Here is a 16,239-nt window from a genome sequence, read left to right on the forward strand (position 1 = left end):
AGCAATTCCAGCATGCAGGTACAGATGGAGAACATCTCCAGGTCAATCTGTCCAAGTAAGTTTGAAATGCTAATTGTGATGAATTCGTTAAAGGTTAATGAGCGTGGATCGCAGAGTGGTTTTTGCCCACTGTGAGGAATGATCCTGATTATTCTCTACAGTGGACAGAGAGCTGCACAAAACACAGTAAAGAAGGAGAAATCAGTTAGACATACTCAAGACATCTCCATTTGGTCTGAACCTTTTGAGGATTTTCACCCTCCATCGCTAAATTCCATAGCGGGGAGAAGCGACTCGATTCTCTTCCCTAAAGACACGCTTTAGCTCCTAACCCCAAAGAGGTCCTGCCGGACCAAGCAGCACCTGGCCAAGCTTTGTGGTGAGCTCTGTGGGTGCCCTCGTGAGGCTTTCCCTCTGTGTCAGTGCCCGTCGTGTGCCGCCGTCCGTGCCCGGCCAGCGCTGGTGTGTCTGTGTGTGGTAGGAGCCGCATTGCTGTGCACACCTTGCTCTGGTACCTGGGTGCTAATCACCGTATTTTGCCTTCTCCAGCACCTTCCCAGCCGAGGATCTCAAAGTGTTTTACAAACATTAATTAATTTAGCTTCACAACCCTCCTGTGAGGTAGGTGGGGGATGCCACGCTGTCCAGATGAGGACACTGAGCTGCTCGGGGACAGCGGCCTCGCTGCTGTGGTTAAAGCCCGGGGAGGCGACGGCCCCCTCCTGCAGAAGGAAGAGCAGTTCTGCATGATCCAGAGATGGCCAGAGCTTACAGCGAGCTGCTCCACAGCCCTGCTCCTCTCTCCTCCCCGCAGTCGTGGTTTCCAGCCAGCCCCGCTGCCCCGAGGCTGAAGGAGGGGTTGTCCTTGTGGGGAAGGACATCCCGACTGTCACTGTGCCCTGTGGGCTGCGCTCTGGTGGTGACACACATCCCTTCTGTTCCACTCCACTCACCCAGGGCCACCTTTACACGCCATCCTTTACAACAGGATGCTGAAGGCCCCTCGTTCCGTGGGAGAGCCGTAAGGGCAGCGTCCCCTCTCCCTGTTCCTGCAGAGGAGCTGTGGCTCACCTGTGTGGGAATTGAGCACCTCAACCCTGAAAGCGTAGCCTTGCCAGCCCATCCGTTGCTGCCAGTTTGGTTTGAGCAGAATCGGCCTTTTCTGCGTTGTGCGCAGCCGTTTTTGGGCTGAAACCAGACCGGGTGAATTGAGAACAAACCCTATGGAAAAGTCCTAAACTGTTCCTAAAGGACGAGTTGCCCTCTGTAGGCTCATCCCTGCGGGGTAGGGCTTCTTCCACAGCAGCTCTGCTCCGTTCCGTGCGGGAACCGGAGCGGGCGGCGCTCGGGGTCGTGCTCGGGGCTGCTCAGCGGGGCGTGTTGGGGCGAGGCTGTTCTCCAGGGAGAGCTGGGGAGGGGAGGGTGAGCAGGGGCTTGGAACTGACCGGTTAAATCGGAGCGGGATGAGCCGGCCTCGGCGGGGCAGGGCCTGTCCCGGCTCTCCTCGCTCGCACAGGACTTTTCCATGAGGGCGGGCAGAACCGTGCCCGACAAATTAACGGATCCTGTCCCAGCCTTCGGCGTAGGGAGGCAGCCTCGGAGCCGAGAGGTCAGGCAGGCAGCGTGTTCTGGAGAGTGGCCAGCCCTGGCACGTCCTGGCATGTGGGACCCGGTTTTGAAGCGATAAGGAGAGCTAAGGAGCGATAAGGAGCGGTAGCATGACGAAGAACGACTATTGACCCGATTGCTCTTTGACTGATCTGTTTCTTTTTCCCCCCAATCATCGATGCAGGTGTGAGCTACTCCAAGTCGGTTCCTCCAGCCTACCCACCACCCCAGGATCCATTAAATCAGGGACAATACATGGTGACAGATGGCATATCCCAGTCCCAGGTCTTCGAGTTCACCGAACCCAGACGCAGCCAGGCACCATTCTGGCAAAACTTCAGCAGGTTAACACCATTCAAAAAATAATACCTAGAGAGATGGAGAATTTTAACTTAAAAGAACTAAAATTTAAAAAATAAAAATAAATAAAATTATATTTATAGATGGACCTTTTTTCGGAGAAGCACTGTTGCAACTAAATATATATACATATATATATGTATACACACATTTTAAAAATAATAATATATATACATATATGTATATATATAGAAGGACCAAAAACTTTTTTTTGTTGTTTTTGGGAAGTAATCTGCTACTAGATACTAGGAAGCACCACTGATTTCAACCATGTGACCTGTTTTATTTTATTTTACTCCATTAGTCGGACATCTCTTTTTGTTGGTGTTTTGGTTTTTTTTCCAATCCCGTTTTCCTTCATTTCCATCCAAGTCGTCATTGGCATCCCAGAACGCTTTCTGGCTTGTGTGACTCCGTCATGGAACTTCCTCACGGACTACATCGGTGTATATTTTCTTTTGATTTTATTTATGGGGGGGTGTTGTTTGGTTTTTTTTTTGGAGTGCTGGGAGGTCTCAGCTCCCTCTCCCTCCTCTCCGTCCCGCATCCCCTGCTCTGACTCGTGCCTGTCTGGATGTGCTCCCCGTGCTCCCGCTCCGCTGCGCAGTATTTCTCTGGCTTTAACTGTTCTCTGGTGGGCGGGTGAAACCCAGCAGAAGGGCAAGCAGCTGTTTAGGAAGTGAGAGATGGGTTGTCCTCGGTTCATCTTTTGCGGTTTTTTTTTTTCTCAAGCACTTGTCTTTTTCTCAATTCGGTGTGATTTGTTCGCACTCGGAGTAAGACTGAGAAAAGAGAATCAGGGGCTTTTCTTCTTTTTTGCTTTGTTTCTGTGGGCTTGTCTTTGATTTATTTTCTTTTCAAGCTGAGAGACTTGAAAAGCCCACTCCTATCTTTGTTTTCCATGCAAAGATAAAAGCTTCAAACCCAACGGCTTCATGCCTCCGTTGCAGAGAGGAAAATTGGCTCCGAGGCTCCGACAAGCGGCCAGTTTTCTGTCTTCAGGAACTAAGGTCCCATCCTTTGGCCGCGCTCAGCCGGCCCAGCAGCACCCTAACGGAGCGCTGATTGCCATTTGCGGGAGCAGTGACCCCAAAAGCGCTGCCCGTGGCTGCTCTCGGTGCCCACCCCAGGCCGAGCTCTGCCCCGTTAGCGGAAGGATCCCGGGAGGGCCCAGCTGAGGTTAAACCCCAAGCTGCAGAGGAGCTGAGAGCTGCCCTCCTTGCAGGGGCTCTGGCTGTGCCTGGGCAGTGTGGCCGTGGTTCTGTGCCCAGTCCCAGCTGGTGCTGGTCCAGTCCAGGCCCCTCGGAGGGGTCGCTGCGGTGGGTCTGCAGTGACGGATCAGCCCAACCCTCCAGGTCTCTCTTTCTCTCTCTTTATCTCCCTCTGGAGAGTCACAGCTCTATTTTTAAAGACCCTTTCCTACAATTTCAGCCTTAAGTACATTTGTTTGCAAGTGCAGGAGCTTATGGTTAAGCTTGTAAAACAGACCGTTGTCAGGAGGAGGATTTTCTTTTTTTTTTCCTAGGGCAAATGAGACTGTTTAACCAGATTTAGAAGATGAACTTGAAATCTTTGCAGAGCTATTCTGCAAGCTCCTTTGAAAATGTGGGATGAAGTGATTGATCACGGTATTTGTCATTTTCTTTGGGATCTGATCCACCACATAAGCACCCCGGGACAAAGAGTGTGTAGATTTTTTTTTATTTTTCTTTTTCCCCCTAAGAAATCCAAGTGAATGGGAAGAGCAGAGAGCGTGGTTTCATTGTTTCCATGGAGCCTGTTTTATTTCAGGGCATATCACAAGGGTGGCATTATTTTTATTTAAATCCAAAAATAATCTCTCTTATACTTTTGAATAATCTAGAAACTATCAATAGCCAGCAAAGCCAGATTAGTATTTTGGAGAGGAGGAGTGGCCCCTCTGTGACAAGCAGCAGGCAAACACCAGGATTCCCGAATAGGAAGCAACCCAATTTTATATCAGAAATTATTTTTATGCTCTTTTGTATCTTTGCATTTTTATGGCTAGATTTTAATATGGGATACGTAGCAAATATTGGTTTGTTTCTTTAACAGAATGGGTATTTAAAGCAGTGCATGAGATGGGTTCTTGTCAGTTAACTGAAATGTTTTATTCTTTCTGAATGGCTGGAGAGAGGCAGAGAGAGAGAGAGAGAGAGAGAGAGAAGGAGAGAGAGATTCCAAAATGTTGTCAACATGATGAAAATTTCACTTACTCCTTTTGCCTTTTTAACTGCTTAGGGAAGGAAAAAAACAAAAAACAAAAAAAAAAAAACAAACCAACAAGTAACAAGCACATTAGTTAAGCCTGTTCATTTACTGTTTTGTGCCTCAGAGAGTGAGAATGAGACATCCATAATTTTTATGAGAAGATGCTTCCTAAATATTCAGCACTAGGAAAAAAGAAACACCACCGCCACACCATTATTTGCATCATAAATCAAGATCTGACAAGGCCACTTGTTGGACTCGCAGCTCCTTTGTTAAGTGGGAAGCCCGCCCGGGGCAGCGCTGCTCGTGCTGGCGCTGGCACAGCGGCCGCAGGGACGAGGGGCTTGGCTCTCGGGCCTTCAAGAAAGCTCTTCCCCTCCATAAATTGCCAAGGTGCTGCAGGAGATGGAGCATTGGCACGGAGAAGAACCGGCACTGGGTCCCGCTGAGGCCCTGCTGGGGCTGTGCCAGCAGGGAGCGGGGCCGGAGCGCGCGTGCGACAGCGCTGGGAGCAGCGCCCGTGCAGATGGGGGTGACTTGGCTGAGCATCCGACACAGACTTTTCATTCCAGTGCCAGACAGGAGGAACCCACTTCCCATTCCATACGCAGAAACGAGAGAGTTGTAACAAACCTACATGTTTACGGTATTTCTCTGGCTGAATCTATATATATATATATATATATATACAAAAATAAAAAGAAACCCTCTTCCCTAGGTAAATGACATGCATTACCTTTAACCTAGACACTAGAACAGAGGATCTAAATTCAAGACTTTCGCCTCCCCACCCTCTCCAAAAAGTCAAACGAGAACCAACCTAGGTGCATCTAACAGTTGTAAATAGAAAATACTACATAGAGAAATATATTTGAAATTTGTTTCAGTTTCTGGACGGGCACCAGCCGTCCATTGCAATGTTATTGATAGTACACTGTGGTGCTTTGGGTTTCTGGTTTTGTTCTCTTTATGCTCTGTCATCTTTTCATTGCAGCTACATTTCAGGGAACATGTATATTTAGTAGCTATTGTAAGTTCTGCATGGCATCACCAAGCTTATTTTTCCTTAAGAAGAAAAGAAGAGTCTGTAGGAGCTTAAAGGCACTATGACGACAGGGACTTGTAGCAGAGAATTTAAAAAAAAAAAAAAAAAAAAAAAAAAAAGGTTTTTAAAATTCTAGTTTGAAGCCAAATACTGATATTTTAGTGCTTTTGGGGTTTTAACAGTAAGAGAAAAAAAAAAAAGAAAAAAAAAAAGAAAAAAGGATTTTGGTAATCCAGCTGATCCGCACTTGCCAGTTTTATTATTTTGTTTATATTGGACTGTTTGACCCTGTCAAACAAGTGTCAAAGTTGTGTGTATAAAACAAACAAAAAAAAAAAGAAGTGTTTAAAAAAAGTGTTGTAAAGACACTGAGCCTTATGAAAATATTTATGGAATTAAATAAAAATAAGTGAAAAGGCATCTGAAGGCATTTTAAATCATTTTCCTCAGAGCGGGGTCACCCTTCTCCCAAGGCTGAGCACGAGGTGGGGCTCCCGTGGCCATCGAGACATCCCACCAAAAAGTAGGATTGTCCTGGAAAAGTCGCCCTTGCCTTGCTTTGTGCCCTCCCTTGAACCGAGCAGATTGACTGAGGACAGAGTCCCTGGCAGGGGCTGCTCCGGGTGGAGCTCGGCTCACACGTGGGGGTTCAATCCTTTCTGTCCCTGCGCTTTGCCCGGCTGGATGGAACCCGCTGTGCTGGGAGCAGCCCCGGGAACAGAGCAGGGTGGGTTTGGAGGGGAGGGAGCCCGGCCGCACCCGGCTCTGCTGCAGAGGGTCCTGTCCTGGGACAAGGAACTGTTCTCCCTGAAAAGCCAGGTGCTCTCTCCAATGCCAGGGGCATCTCCCAGGTAAGGCAGGTGAGCTGTGTACTCCTAGATAGCCTCAAAATGCGATTATAACCAGGAGAACGGGGCTGGGAGCGGTGCTTGCCGTCCCACAGGCACAGGGTGACGGGAATAATCCCAGCCACATCGCTCCTTTTACAGCGAGGACTTTTCCTCTCTGCCCTCTCTGCCCTTTTGGTGGTGAGGAGTGACCAGGGTTCTATCACACAGGTGAGGGAACCAGTCAGGGCAGAAAAGCCACAAACCCCGAGGAACTCTGCTCTGAGAGAGAGAGAGAGAGAGAGGCGAGAGGCAAAGCTGCACCAAGGCTCCTGTGGGGCCGCAGTTGGAGCAGGTTCAGGAGCAGACTCGCCCTCAAACATCACAGCTTCACATTTGCCTCCTGCTTCAGCAACGCCCCCGGCCGAGCTTTTTTCTCTTGCTTGCATTGCTTGCAGTGGAGAGGACGCTGGGGCTGTGCTGGGGTCACCTCTCCAAGCGATGCTCTTTCCCTCAGGGTGTACCTGGAGTCCCTCGGGCGGAGGAACAGCAGGGACAGCACACCCACAACGGTCTGTATCAAACCTTCCCTGGAGAACTCCTCTCCTACCACAGCACGGTCTGTGCGGCCAGCAGAGTTATTTGCCAGCATTTGGCACTCCCCAGGTGTGGAAGCACTGTGGGCAAGGATGGGAGAGTGCAGGACACCCTTGGGATGGGCCATGCACCCAAACCGGGAACCCGGGCACCCAGCGTGTGCTCTGGGGGCAGGAGCGCCACCGGGGCTCCCTCAGCTTCAAACGAGCCCCCTCCCTGCCCTGCAGCCTGCTCCCACCCTGGCTTGCTTCTCCAGCGGTGGGAAGAGCCCTCCACGGCCGGGAATGCTGCTGCTGCCTGTAGTTGATGGCCAGCTTGTGTCTTTGGTGTGATTTGGTTTCAGCTTTTCCAGCTACCCAGCGTTCAGCTACTCCAAGCCTTGCTTGCATAAAGCAAAAGCCAAAACCAAAGAAACCCGTTTCAAAGCCCCTTCTCTTGCGGGGAGGGCTGGGACGTGTTCCAGGGTGTGTCTGTGCCTCACCTGGAGGACAGGAATGTTGTGTAGAGCTGGAAGCATCCAAGGGCAGGGGTGGGCTCTGGCTCCTCTTGGAGTGAGTGATGTGTTTGTGGCAAGGCAGGAGCGTGTGAGGGGCTCGGTGTCAAGGCCATCTCTGGGTTATCCCTGCGTGCATCCGTGGTGTTACAGACCAGCTTTTGCTCTTTAAGGACTGAGACTGTCAATCTGGGTGCAGGGATTACACATCCCAATCCACCCCAAACAATCCGTTTTCTTGTTCCTCTGGAGCTAAGGTGCAGCACCGGGTTCTGCACTAAGTGCATTAGCAGGGCAGCATCCCAAAGGTAATGCACCATCTGTCCTGGTTTGTAAGGAACAACTGAAATTCCATGTGCTGGCGAGATGAAATGGGAATAACTGGAATTTTCGGAGTGTTTCCAAGCCCTGTCCACCAAGGGTTCCAGAGTCAGCTGCTAAGGAAGGACAGCAGCTGTTAAACTGCAAATATAATCCCCAAAGCTGCAAGTACAAATTGTAAAACTCTCTTTATTTGTCTGCACCTCCCACCTTTGCTACTGGAAAGAGGCAGAAGGTATTTCTGAAATGCTTTTAATGTTCGCATCTTTTTTTTTTTTTTTTTCCAGCTCTCTCTAGGCAAAATTCATCCTGGTGAAGATTTGCACCTTCTCCTGTCAGAGACACAGGAGTATGTCACCTCTTGGAGGTCTGACAGATCTCTGTGCTCAGCCCTTTCCCCAGGCTGGAAAAGGCTCAGAAGTTTTCCTTGTTTCAAGAACCCCCCAGGGCACATCCCCAAATTTCCCTCCAGCCCCTCCCTGTCCAAAACCAGGGCGGCCTGTGTGTTGTGTAAGGGACACGGGACACTTTCCTCATCTCCTGGGACCGACAAAACAGCAGTGAGACAGGGAGCACTGGGGAGGGTTTATTTTCCATGCAGGGGAGCGTGTTAAAGGTGCAACCCCTGCAGGAACACGTGTCTCACAAAGAAATCATCAGTGCTGCGAGCAGTGCATGGTCTGGGGCATCCTGCCAGATGTGACACAGCTGTGTCACAGCTTGGGGGGAGCTGGGAGTGACACTTTGGGGGAGAGAGGAGGGCTGGACACAGAGCTGGGGTCACACGTGGGGTGGACACAGAGCTGGGGACACACACATGGGGCTGGGGACACTCACACAGGGCTGGACACAGAATTAGGGACACACACACACGGGGCTGGACACAGCTGGGATCACACACGTGGGGCTGGACACAGAGTTAGGGACACACACACATGGGGTGGACACAGAGTTAGGGACACACACGTGGGGCTGGACACAGCTGGGATCACACACATGGGGCTGGACACAGAGTTAGGGACACACACATGGAGCTGGACACAGAGTTAGGGACACACACATGGAGCTGGACACAGAGCTGGGGACACACACATGGGGCTGGGGACACTCACACGGGGCTGGACACAGAGTTAGGGACACACACATGGGGCTGGACACAGCTGGGATCACACACATGGAGCTGGACACAGAGTTAGGGATGCACACATGGAGCTGGACACAGGGACACACACACGGGGCTGGACACAGAGTTAGGGATGCACACATGGAGCTGGACACAGCTGGGATCACACACACAGGGCTGGGCACAGCTCCTGGACAAAGAGCCCTGCACACACAAAACTCTGGACACACAGAGCTCTGCACACACACGGACCCAAACCATACACCTGTCCTTTATAATTTCTCTGTCCTTTATTCCTGTTTCACAGCTGGATGGGAACAGGGACACATTTTTGCCAGGATCTGGTTTTTCCACAATAAATCCTGGCATTAAGTTCACTTATAAATAACCTCTGAGAATCAGCTCCAAGACATCAGGACTGCCTTCGTGGCCAGCCCTGGAAGCCAGTGGAGTTAACTTCAGAAGAGAAATTTCATTCTGTTTTTGATCTGGAGAAGAAATTACAGGATCTGTTGGTGTATTTGCTTCTCTTCTTAGCTCACCTTTACAAAAGCTGTACAGCTTTTATTCAGTAAATCCTCAGAGGGTGTGGATGTGCATTCAAACCTCAGCAGGGTCATCAAAAAGCAGCTGACCCTTGCCCACAGTGTGGTGGAATGGGTGGAAATGGTTTAAGACTTAAGAGGTTCCTCATCCTAAAGACAGCAGTCTAAGTCTGGTGTTACAGGGGCTGGGTTGGTGCCCTGAGCGCTGCAGAAATGTGAGGGGATGTCTTGGTTTGAAGGACAGGTGTCTGCTGAGGAAGGCAGGAGCCCCCCTTGGAACAGGGAATGTAAATCCCGTCCCTCCAAATTATTATAATTTTGAAATTACGGGCCTCAGGCAAAGATATGGGAATAGGAATAACAGTTCTTTACTAGGAAAATTAAAATTTAAAAAATGCAGTAGTACAAAAAAACCCACTGACAGAGTCAGAACACATCCTGACACGCTGTTGGTCAGGGTGTTGGAGCAGCCCAATCCAGTCCTCCTGCAGTGCCAGGTGTGGTTCTGTTGGAGCAGAGATGATCCTGTAGAAGCTCCAGTGGTGCTGAGATGGCTCCGGTGTTCCTCTGGCAATCCCGTGCACACAGCCTGTGCTGCTGTTCCCAATGCCAGCTGTGATCCAGCTGGGAATGCCGGGCTCCTCCCCTGGGTGCAGCATCTCCCCATGGATGATGGAATTGTCTCAGCCCTGCAGTGAGCCTGGATGGGCCAGGAACAGCAGAGATCCCTGCAGGGAGGATGGGTCCTGGAAGGGATAAAGAGCACTGCCCCAGATGAGAATAGAATAGAATACCTACCTTTGGTTACATCTTGCACTGCAACCTAAGACAGGGGAGCAGCAGGTTTGAACACAGAAGTCGCTTACAGGAGTGGAGTCGCCGCTGTTGTGTCACCAAGTCCTTTGTCACCGCTGCTGTGTCACCAAGTCCTTTGTCACCGCTGTTCCCCAGCCTGGTGAGACCTGGCCTCTCCAGATGAATGGTCTGGGCAGAGCTCTGCTGAGCTGCACTGCCCAGGCTGGTGTAGCATCAATCTGATGTTGGCTGATTTGGACACTTGGTATCTTTTCCTTCATCACTCACTCCTGCTCCGGGAGATTTGGGTGTGAGGAATGGTAGCGCGTCTCGAAGTGGAATTGCTTTCCACACCTTTGAGCTGTTACACAAGTCCTCTGTCCTCTGTTTGGAAGCTGGATAAAGCAAAGTGCCATTTGCCTTGGTTTAACTCCTCAGCAGCCAAACTGTGCTTCTGTGCCAAAAAAAAAGAGCAGCCTGGCAGGACCCAGGCTCAGGTGACAGGAAAGCAGGTGCTTTTCACAGAGCCTGGTTTTCACACGGCCCTAAATCAGCAAAGAGCAAGACAAGCAAGTTGCACTGACAGTGCAATTGTCAAAATCTCTGTCACTTGCTGCCTTATCTGTCCCAAACCACACTGTATTTTGTGATTTGTTTTAGCTTATTTGTGATTTATTTTTTGGCCTGGCTGGGGCCCAGCTCTGTGTGTCGGTGTCCATGGCCAGCTGCAGGGGGCTCTGGCATTCCCAGGGGACACCCAGGTGACAAGCGCCTGGGACAGTCCCCAGGAGCCCTCCCAGTCCCACGGGTGGTGTCATTGCTGGGGTGGGGCTGTGTGGACAGGCTCGGGGAGGGTTTTTCCCTGATCCCACCTGCCTTAACAAAGCCTTATCCTGCAGGCTGCTTTTTCAGGGAATGTGTGACCAGCACTCTGCTTTCCTCAAAGTTTCGCTCCCCCACAGATCCAGGGCAGCACGAGAGGAGTCCCTGGCCAGCCCTGCTGCTGCGGTGGTTTCACGCAATTCAGAGGAAATCCCGACTCTTTGGACCAGGAAAGGAAAATAGGAGCACATACAATAAATACCCGTGACGGTGCTGGGGGCGCAGAGGGGGCCGTGGCCTCTGGCTCTGCCCCAGCAGGGATTGTTCCCGCTCCCCAAGGACTGGGCAGGCTCCCCACAGCCCCGCCGTGCCCGCTCCTGCTGGATCTCCTCCTGGAGGCACCTCCAAGAGACTGTGGTGGGGATGCTGCAGGGCTGTGACGCTCCAGGTTTGTACCCCAGCCCCTCCCTGGCTGGCATTCCATGGCTGTGGAATGGAATCCCAGCCTGCTGGTCAGCTTGGGGCAGAAGGAAGCGGAGAGAGAGAAGCAAGAAATGTCGGATGTCCCAAGGCCTGACGTGTCCCGGTGCTGCCAGAGGGCCTGGCCGCGTTTCTCCTGTCTGGATGCTCCATTAAAACGTTTGATTTTGCTGCCTGCTTACATCTGAGTGGTTTCGGCCTCCAAAGGGCTCCATTAGAGACACCCCTGGCTGTGTGGGGGTCCCAGGTGGGTTTGTGGAGCAGGGGGGGTGACAACGCTTCCCTGGCAAAGGGAAATGGGTGTTGGGTTCTCCCGTCCGCTCCTTGCCCCTGGGACACGCTGATTTCCAGCGCAGGGGACACCAGCCTGGCAACCTGAGGTGGCAGGGGCTGAGTTCTGCCACCTCCTGCAGGGGGGAGAGGAAATCAGAGCCCGTTCCCAGAGGCTGCCCCGCCACAGCCCCCGCTCACCCCCGGCGCTCATCCCAGTCCCGCACGGACCCACCGGCCGTGAGCGGTGGCAGCAGGGTTATCGGGGGTGGCTGACACTTGGGGAATAACCAGCGCCCCAAAATCCAGAGAGAACAGCCGTGAGGGAGAGAGAAAACCTGCTCAGCACTGGGGTTTGTCCTGACTCTGAAATTCTTCTGGTTTCTCGTAAAAAGGCACATTTGGTGATGGGTGAAGGGGGGTACAGGCCCCACTCCTGCAGCAAACACGAACAAAGGCTGATCCAAACTGCCGTAGAAATGCCAGTTGGGATGTCTGAATGTTTGAATTCCACCCCCCACCCCCAGTTATAACCCCTCCACCATTCCCAGAGGGCAGCAGAAAAAGGGCAGTGCCTTCAGTGCCAGGATTATTTATCCCTGCACCAAACCACATCAGGAGCTGCTGTTAACACCAGGGGCTGTTCACTTGGAGCTGCCAGGTGTGCCAAGAGCCTGAAAACCACCAGAAATGCCGTGATGGGATCCCCGTGTGCCAGTGCAAACAGATGGTTTGGATAAATAACCGTGGCTGGGAGCGTTCCTGCCCAAAGCTCGCGGAGGGGATCCTTCAGGTGGAACTGAGCATGGAGAACCTGCCAGCAAAGCCAGCAGCAGCTCTGCCCAGCTGTGCTTGGGGCGAGGAGGCTCCAGGCTGAGGGGGCTGGAAAAAGCCTTGGCAGAAAAGGCAGAATTAATGACATGGGAACGTTTGTCTGGGTAAAATATACGGAATTTTAAAAAACTGTTCCTCTTGACTTGTGGCTCGTAAGGAATTAAAGCTGCTCTGGAAGATGCCTCATTTCTATTGGGCTGGACTGGAAGGCTGAGGTGGTGCCAGGGACATCACCCCAGGCCGGCTGGGGCCAGGAGCAGAGGGGCTGGGGGCTCCCAGAACCATCCCTGTGATCCAAGGCAGCGTGTGCAGGGGTCCCAGTGCTGCTGCAGGGGACACCTGGGGGCACAGCACGGGTGAAAGCCCCTTGGAGCCTCGTTCCCACCTGGCTGGGGGTCCCCAAGGGGCCACCAGCCCAAGCTGGGCAGTTGTGACAGCACGAATGAGGCAGCAAGAAGCATTTCTAACCACATGGTCCTGGAGGGATGCACACAGAGCTGGCTTCACAGGATCTCTTCAGGGTTTCCAGACCCTGGAAAGCCACCCTGGATATCCAGGGGGCTGGGTCAGCTCCCACCTCTGGGTTCAGCCTTCAGGAGCAGGCAGTGGGTGCTTTGGGTGGCTCCTGAGGTGCTGAGGAGCAGGGTCGGGGTTCGTTCTTGCTGGACACCCACAGATTCCCGGGATTTAATCATGGTTGTGTTGGCTGCTCCCTTTATCCTCCCTTCTCCAGAGTCAGGGTTTTACTCTGCTCTTCCAGGATTTCAGCCTTCCCCGGGAAATAAAGCTCCAGCCCAAGCACCACAAGTGTTGCAGTGCGGATTTGCTGCTCAAAATCCCACCCTCCCCTAAATGCTCTGGGAAGAACGAGGCTGCTCCGGCATCAGCAAGGCTGCTAGGGGAGGAGGGGATCTCAAGTGCACTTTATTGAGCTAAAAATAAGTTCACTCAAGGAAAACAAAATCCACATCCACAGCAAGGATGCGAGAGGATGATGGCAAAGAGATGAGGGCACAGCAAAGCAGGGGAAAGTCCCTTTTCCCAGACTTTGTGCTGAAACCACAGCAGGGGCGAGGTTCTGCTGCTGAGAAAGAAAAAGGTTGTTGGGAAGGAAGTGTGTTAGAAATGATATCCTCAGGAAAGCCTGGGGTGCAGCAGAGCTGACATTAACGAGGCAGAGTCAAAGAAAGGCTCCATCATTTGAGCCTTACCCGTGCTTCTGCTGGGTTCTTACACAATTAAACTCTGAGCTCGGGGCTGCTCCCGCGGCCTGTTCTTAACCGAAGCTGTCCCACTCTCGCCCTGCCAGGCACAGCTAAAATTAGCTGGGCAAGAATTGCACAACCCAGCCACAAATTAGCAGATCCAGAGCGTGATGCTTGACATTGTCCCAAAGTCCTCGGTTCCCACTGAAAAATAAAGCTGGTCTGAAGACCAGGACTTGGCAGGAGAAGGGAGAGCTCAAAATAGACGTGGCTGCCTGCTCTGGGTACGGGGAGTGCTGGCTGAATGGTTGAATTAGCTCGTGGTGATGAAAAGTAAATTCTGAATCCTCTCTCCTCCAGATTTTCATCCTGCCAAATGTTCAGATAGTGCACTTTCAGATGGCTGAACTGCTCCTAAACCCCAAACCGTTGGAAGCTCCACGGTAGGAGCAGTCCCAAGGTTCAGCGCCTGACGTTCCTTCCATCCCCACCCCAGCAGGTTGTTCTCAGGCTGGGAAACCACGGGAACAAACAATCCTTGGTCCAGGATCGCCTTTGCTTTGTGCTCCGCTGCACAGACCCTCAGTGCAGCCCCATTTCAGCCTCAAACTGCTTCCCAAAATCAAAGTGGGCATGGAGATGACCCAGACTGCTGGGATGGTTGAAAAATGTCCAGCAAAAAATACCTGATAGGCAAATTTAGATTTATTTCACTGGGAGCTGCCCCCATTGCCTGGTAGTGCCTGCCCAGCCACCTCTGCTTCCACCAGAAACAAGGGAGGACAAATCCCTTCCCAGCCCTTTTTTACTGAAGCCCATCCTCACTTAAAATGGGAGAAAAAATAAAATGTCCACTTTCAAAATGAGCAACCTGCACTTTTATTTCTCTTTTTCTAAGGGAGTCATTTTTAACCTCTGGCTGTGGGTCAGAGGGAAAGCAGGGGAAGAAGGGTTCTTCTCTTCCAATCCAGCAGAGCCTTTGGCTTAAGAAATCCAGGAAAAGCTGCTGAGAAAGTGATGCCAAACACCAACCATTCCAGGGGAAACCTCTGAAACTGTTCCCGTTGCTGCTTGGATTCCTCCACTGTCCATCTGTGCCCAAAAAAACACCTGGAAAAGTTCTTCAGGGAAGCATCCACGCCAGAGGAGGACCTGTGCTTGAAATCAATGCAAACAATAAACAGCACTGCCAGTGTTTTTGAGAGGAGACAACAACTCCATCTCATTTTTTTGTCCCCATTCTCTGCCTAGCTGTGATCTCTGACAAAACATTGATGAGGGGGCTTCTGACAATAAAACTCATTTATTTTATTGTCATAAATGAACCCAACAGGGAGTTGGGCTGCTCCCTGTGCCTGGGTTCTGACTGCCCCTTAAGTGCTTTTTGTTAATTGAGAGAAAAAAAGATCGGCCCTTTTCTTCTCCAGAGCGCTGGAAATGCAGAAAATTTGTATTTCTGATGCACGCCAAGTTCAGCAGAACAGGGAAGAATTTGATTTTTGCTTTCAGGCAACGTCTGCTGTATCACTATTTCCATTTATTTGTGCAAGTGTCTCCTCTACTTCTGCTTTGTACTGGCAGCTCATAAAAGGCAGATAAGAGAAACTGCTTTTAGTGTCTGCAAACTAATTTGGCCAAATCAATTAACACATTAATGAATTAAAGAGTGTTACCATCTTCACATTTCTTCCCCTTGATAATGCCAAGCAGTGCAATTGGAGGGCCAAGATTTGCACAGTTTGTTATTGCTGGGAGCTTTGAATTATTTTTTTCCTGCATTTCTGTCCCAGGAAATGCCATCAAGCCGTGGCGAGGAGGGAAAGAACCAAGCAGGGTTTGTTCCCCATGTGAAGAACACTTGAAAAAAATCCAGGGAAAAGGCATCCCAGATGGAAATCAATAATCCACAGCCCTTCTGGGCCTTGCTGCTCCCAAAATGTGGGAGCAGGGATGGTGCTGGGGACAGCAGCTGAGGAGCAGGAGGGGAGGAAAGGAGAATATCCCCCAGCACATCACTGCCATGCTGGTGAACCCTCCGCTGGGTCACTCGGAGGGGAGAAGGGAGCTCAGCACAGGGAGGGCTGAGGAATTCCTGACCCAAACCCAGCTCTTCCCCCTGCTCACCTTCCTAATCACAAAGCTGCAGGACACCCAGTGAATTGTATTTCCCTTCACTTCCCACCTGACGCCACAGCCTCTCTCCAGGTGTTCCCCTCTCTGGGGGAGCAGCAAGACAGATTCACACACGGAATTATTCCTCTGTGGTTCTCACAGACCTGGGGGCTTGGGGTCGCCGAGGGAGAGGGGGATTTGCCTGCCCATATTTATTATTTTAAAGAAATAAAAACTCTCCCAGTGCTTGGAAGAGAGTTGTTTCCATCCTGATCAAACACGTCCAGCGGAGCATCCACAAATGCCACTCAGCTGGAAGGAAGACGCAGGGAATCCAGAGGGAATCCACGGTGCAGCATTATTTTCCTTTCAGCGGACACGCACATCGCATCCACCACACAGGGAGAGGGATCATCCTCTCCGTGGCTCTGAGGGACACAATTCCCACAGTCAATGGCTGAGGATAAACAAACACCTTCACAGCAGCACCAGCACACCTTGGTCCATCCCAGGATCAGGATCAGAGTGAGCAGAGGAGTGTCTGAATTCCTTTCTCCATGCAGGCATTCC

At 51.4% G+C, this 16,239-nt stretch overlaps 1 protein-coding gene across 16 annotated transcripts in view; it reads left to right on the forward strand.

The window, feature by feature from the left end:
* Positions 1-11,425, forward strand: part of ARHGEF9 (Cdc42 guanine nucleotide exchange factor 9) — a 207,089-nt gene extending 195,664 nt beyond the window's left edge. For 9 of the 16 annotated variants that reach the window (XM_058423250.1, XM_040084203.2, XM_040084210.2 and 6 more), the window contains 2 exons: positions 1,793-1,952; positions 10,909-11,425. In XM_058423250.1, coding sequence (XP_058279233.1) covers positions 1,793-1,952; positions 10,909-11,011 — 263 coding nt within the window. In that variant the 3' untranslated portion in view covers positions 11,012-11,425. Of the gene's footprint in view, positions 1-1,792; positions 5,670-7,770; positions 7,815-10,908 lie in introns of those variants that run through there. The other 7 variants (XM_058423252.1, XM_058423254.1, XM_040084205.2 and 4 more) reach the window with 6 other exon arrangements.
* Positions 11,426-16,239: the final 4,814 nt, after the last annotated feature.

The sequence above is a fragment of the Hirundo rustica genome, chromosome 21 (genome assembly GCF_015227805.2).
Source record: "Hirundo rustica isolate bHirRus1 chromosome 21, bHirRus1.pri.v3, whole genome shotgun sequence".
Lineage (NCBI taxonomy): Eukaryota > Metazoa > Chordata > Aves > Passeriformes > Hirundinidae > Hirundo > Hirundo rustica.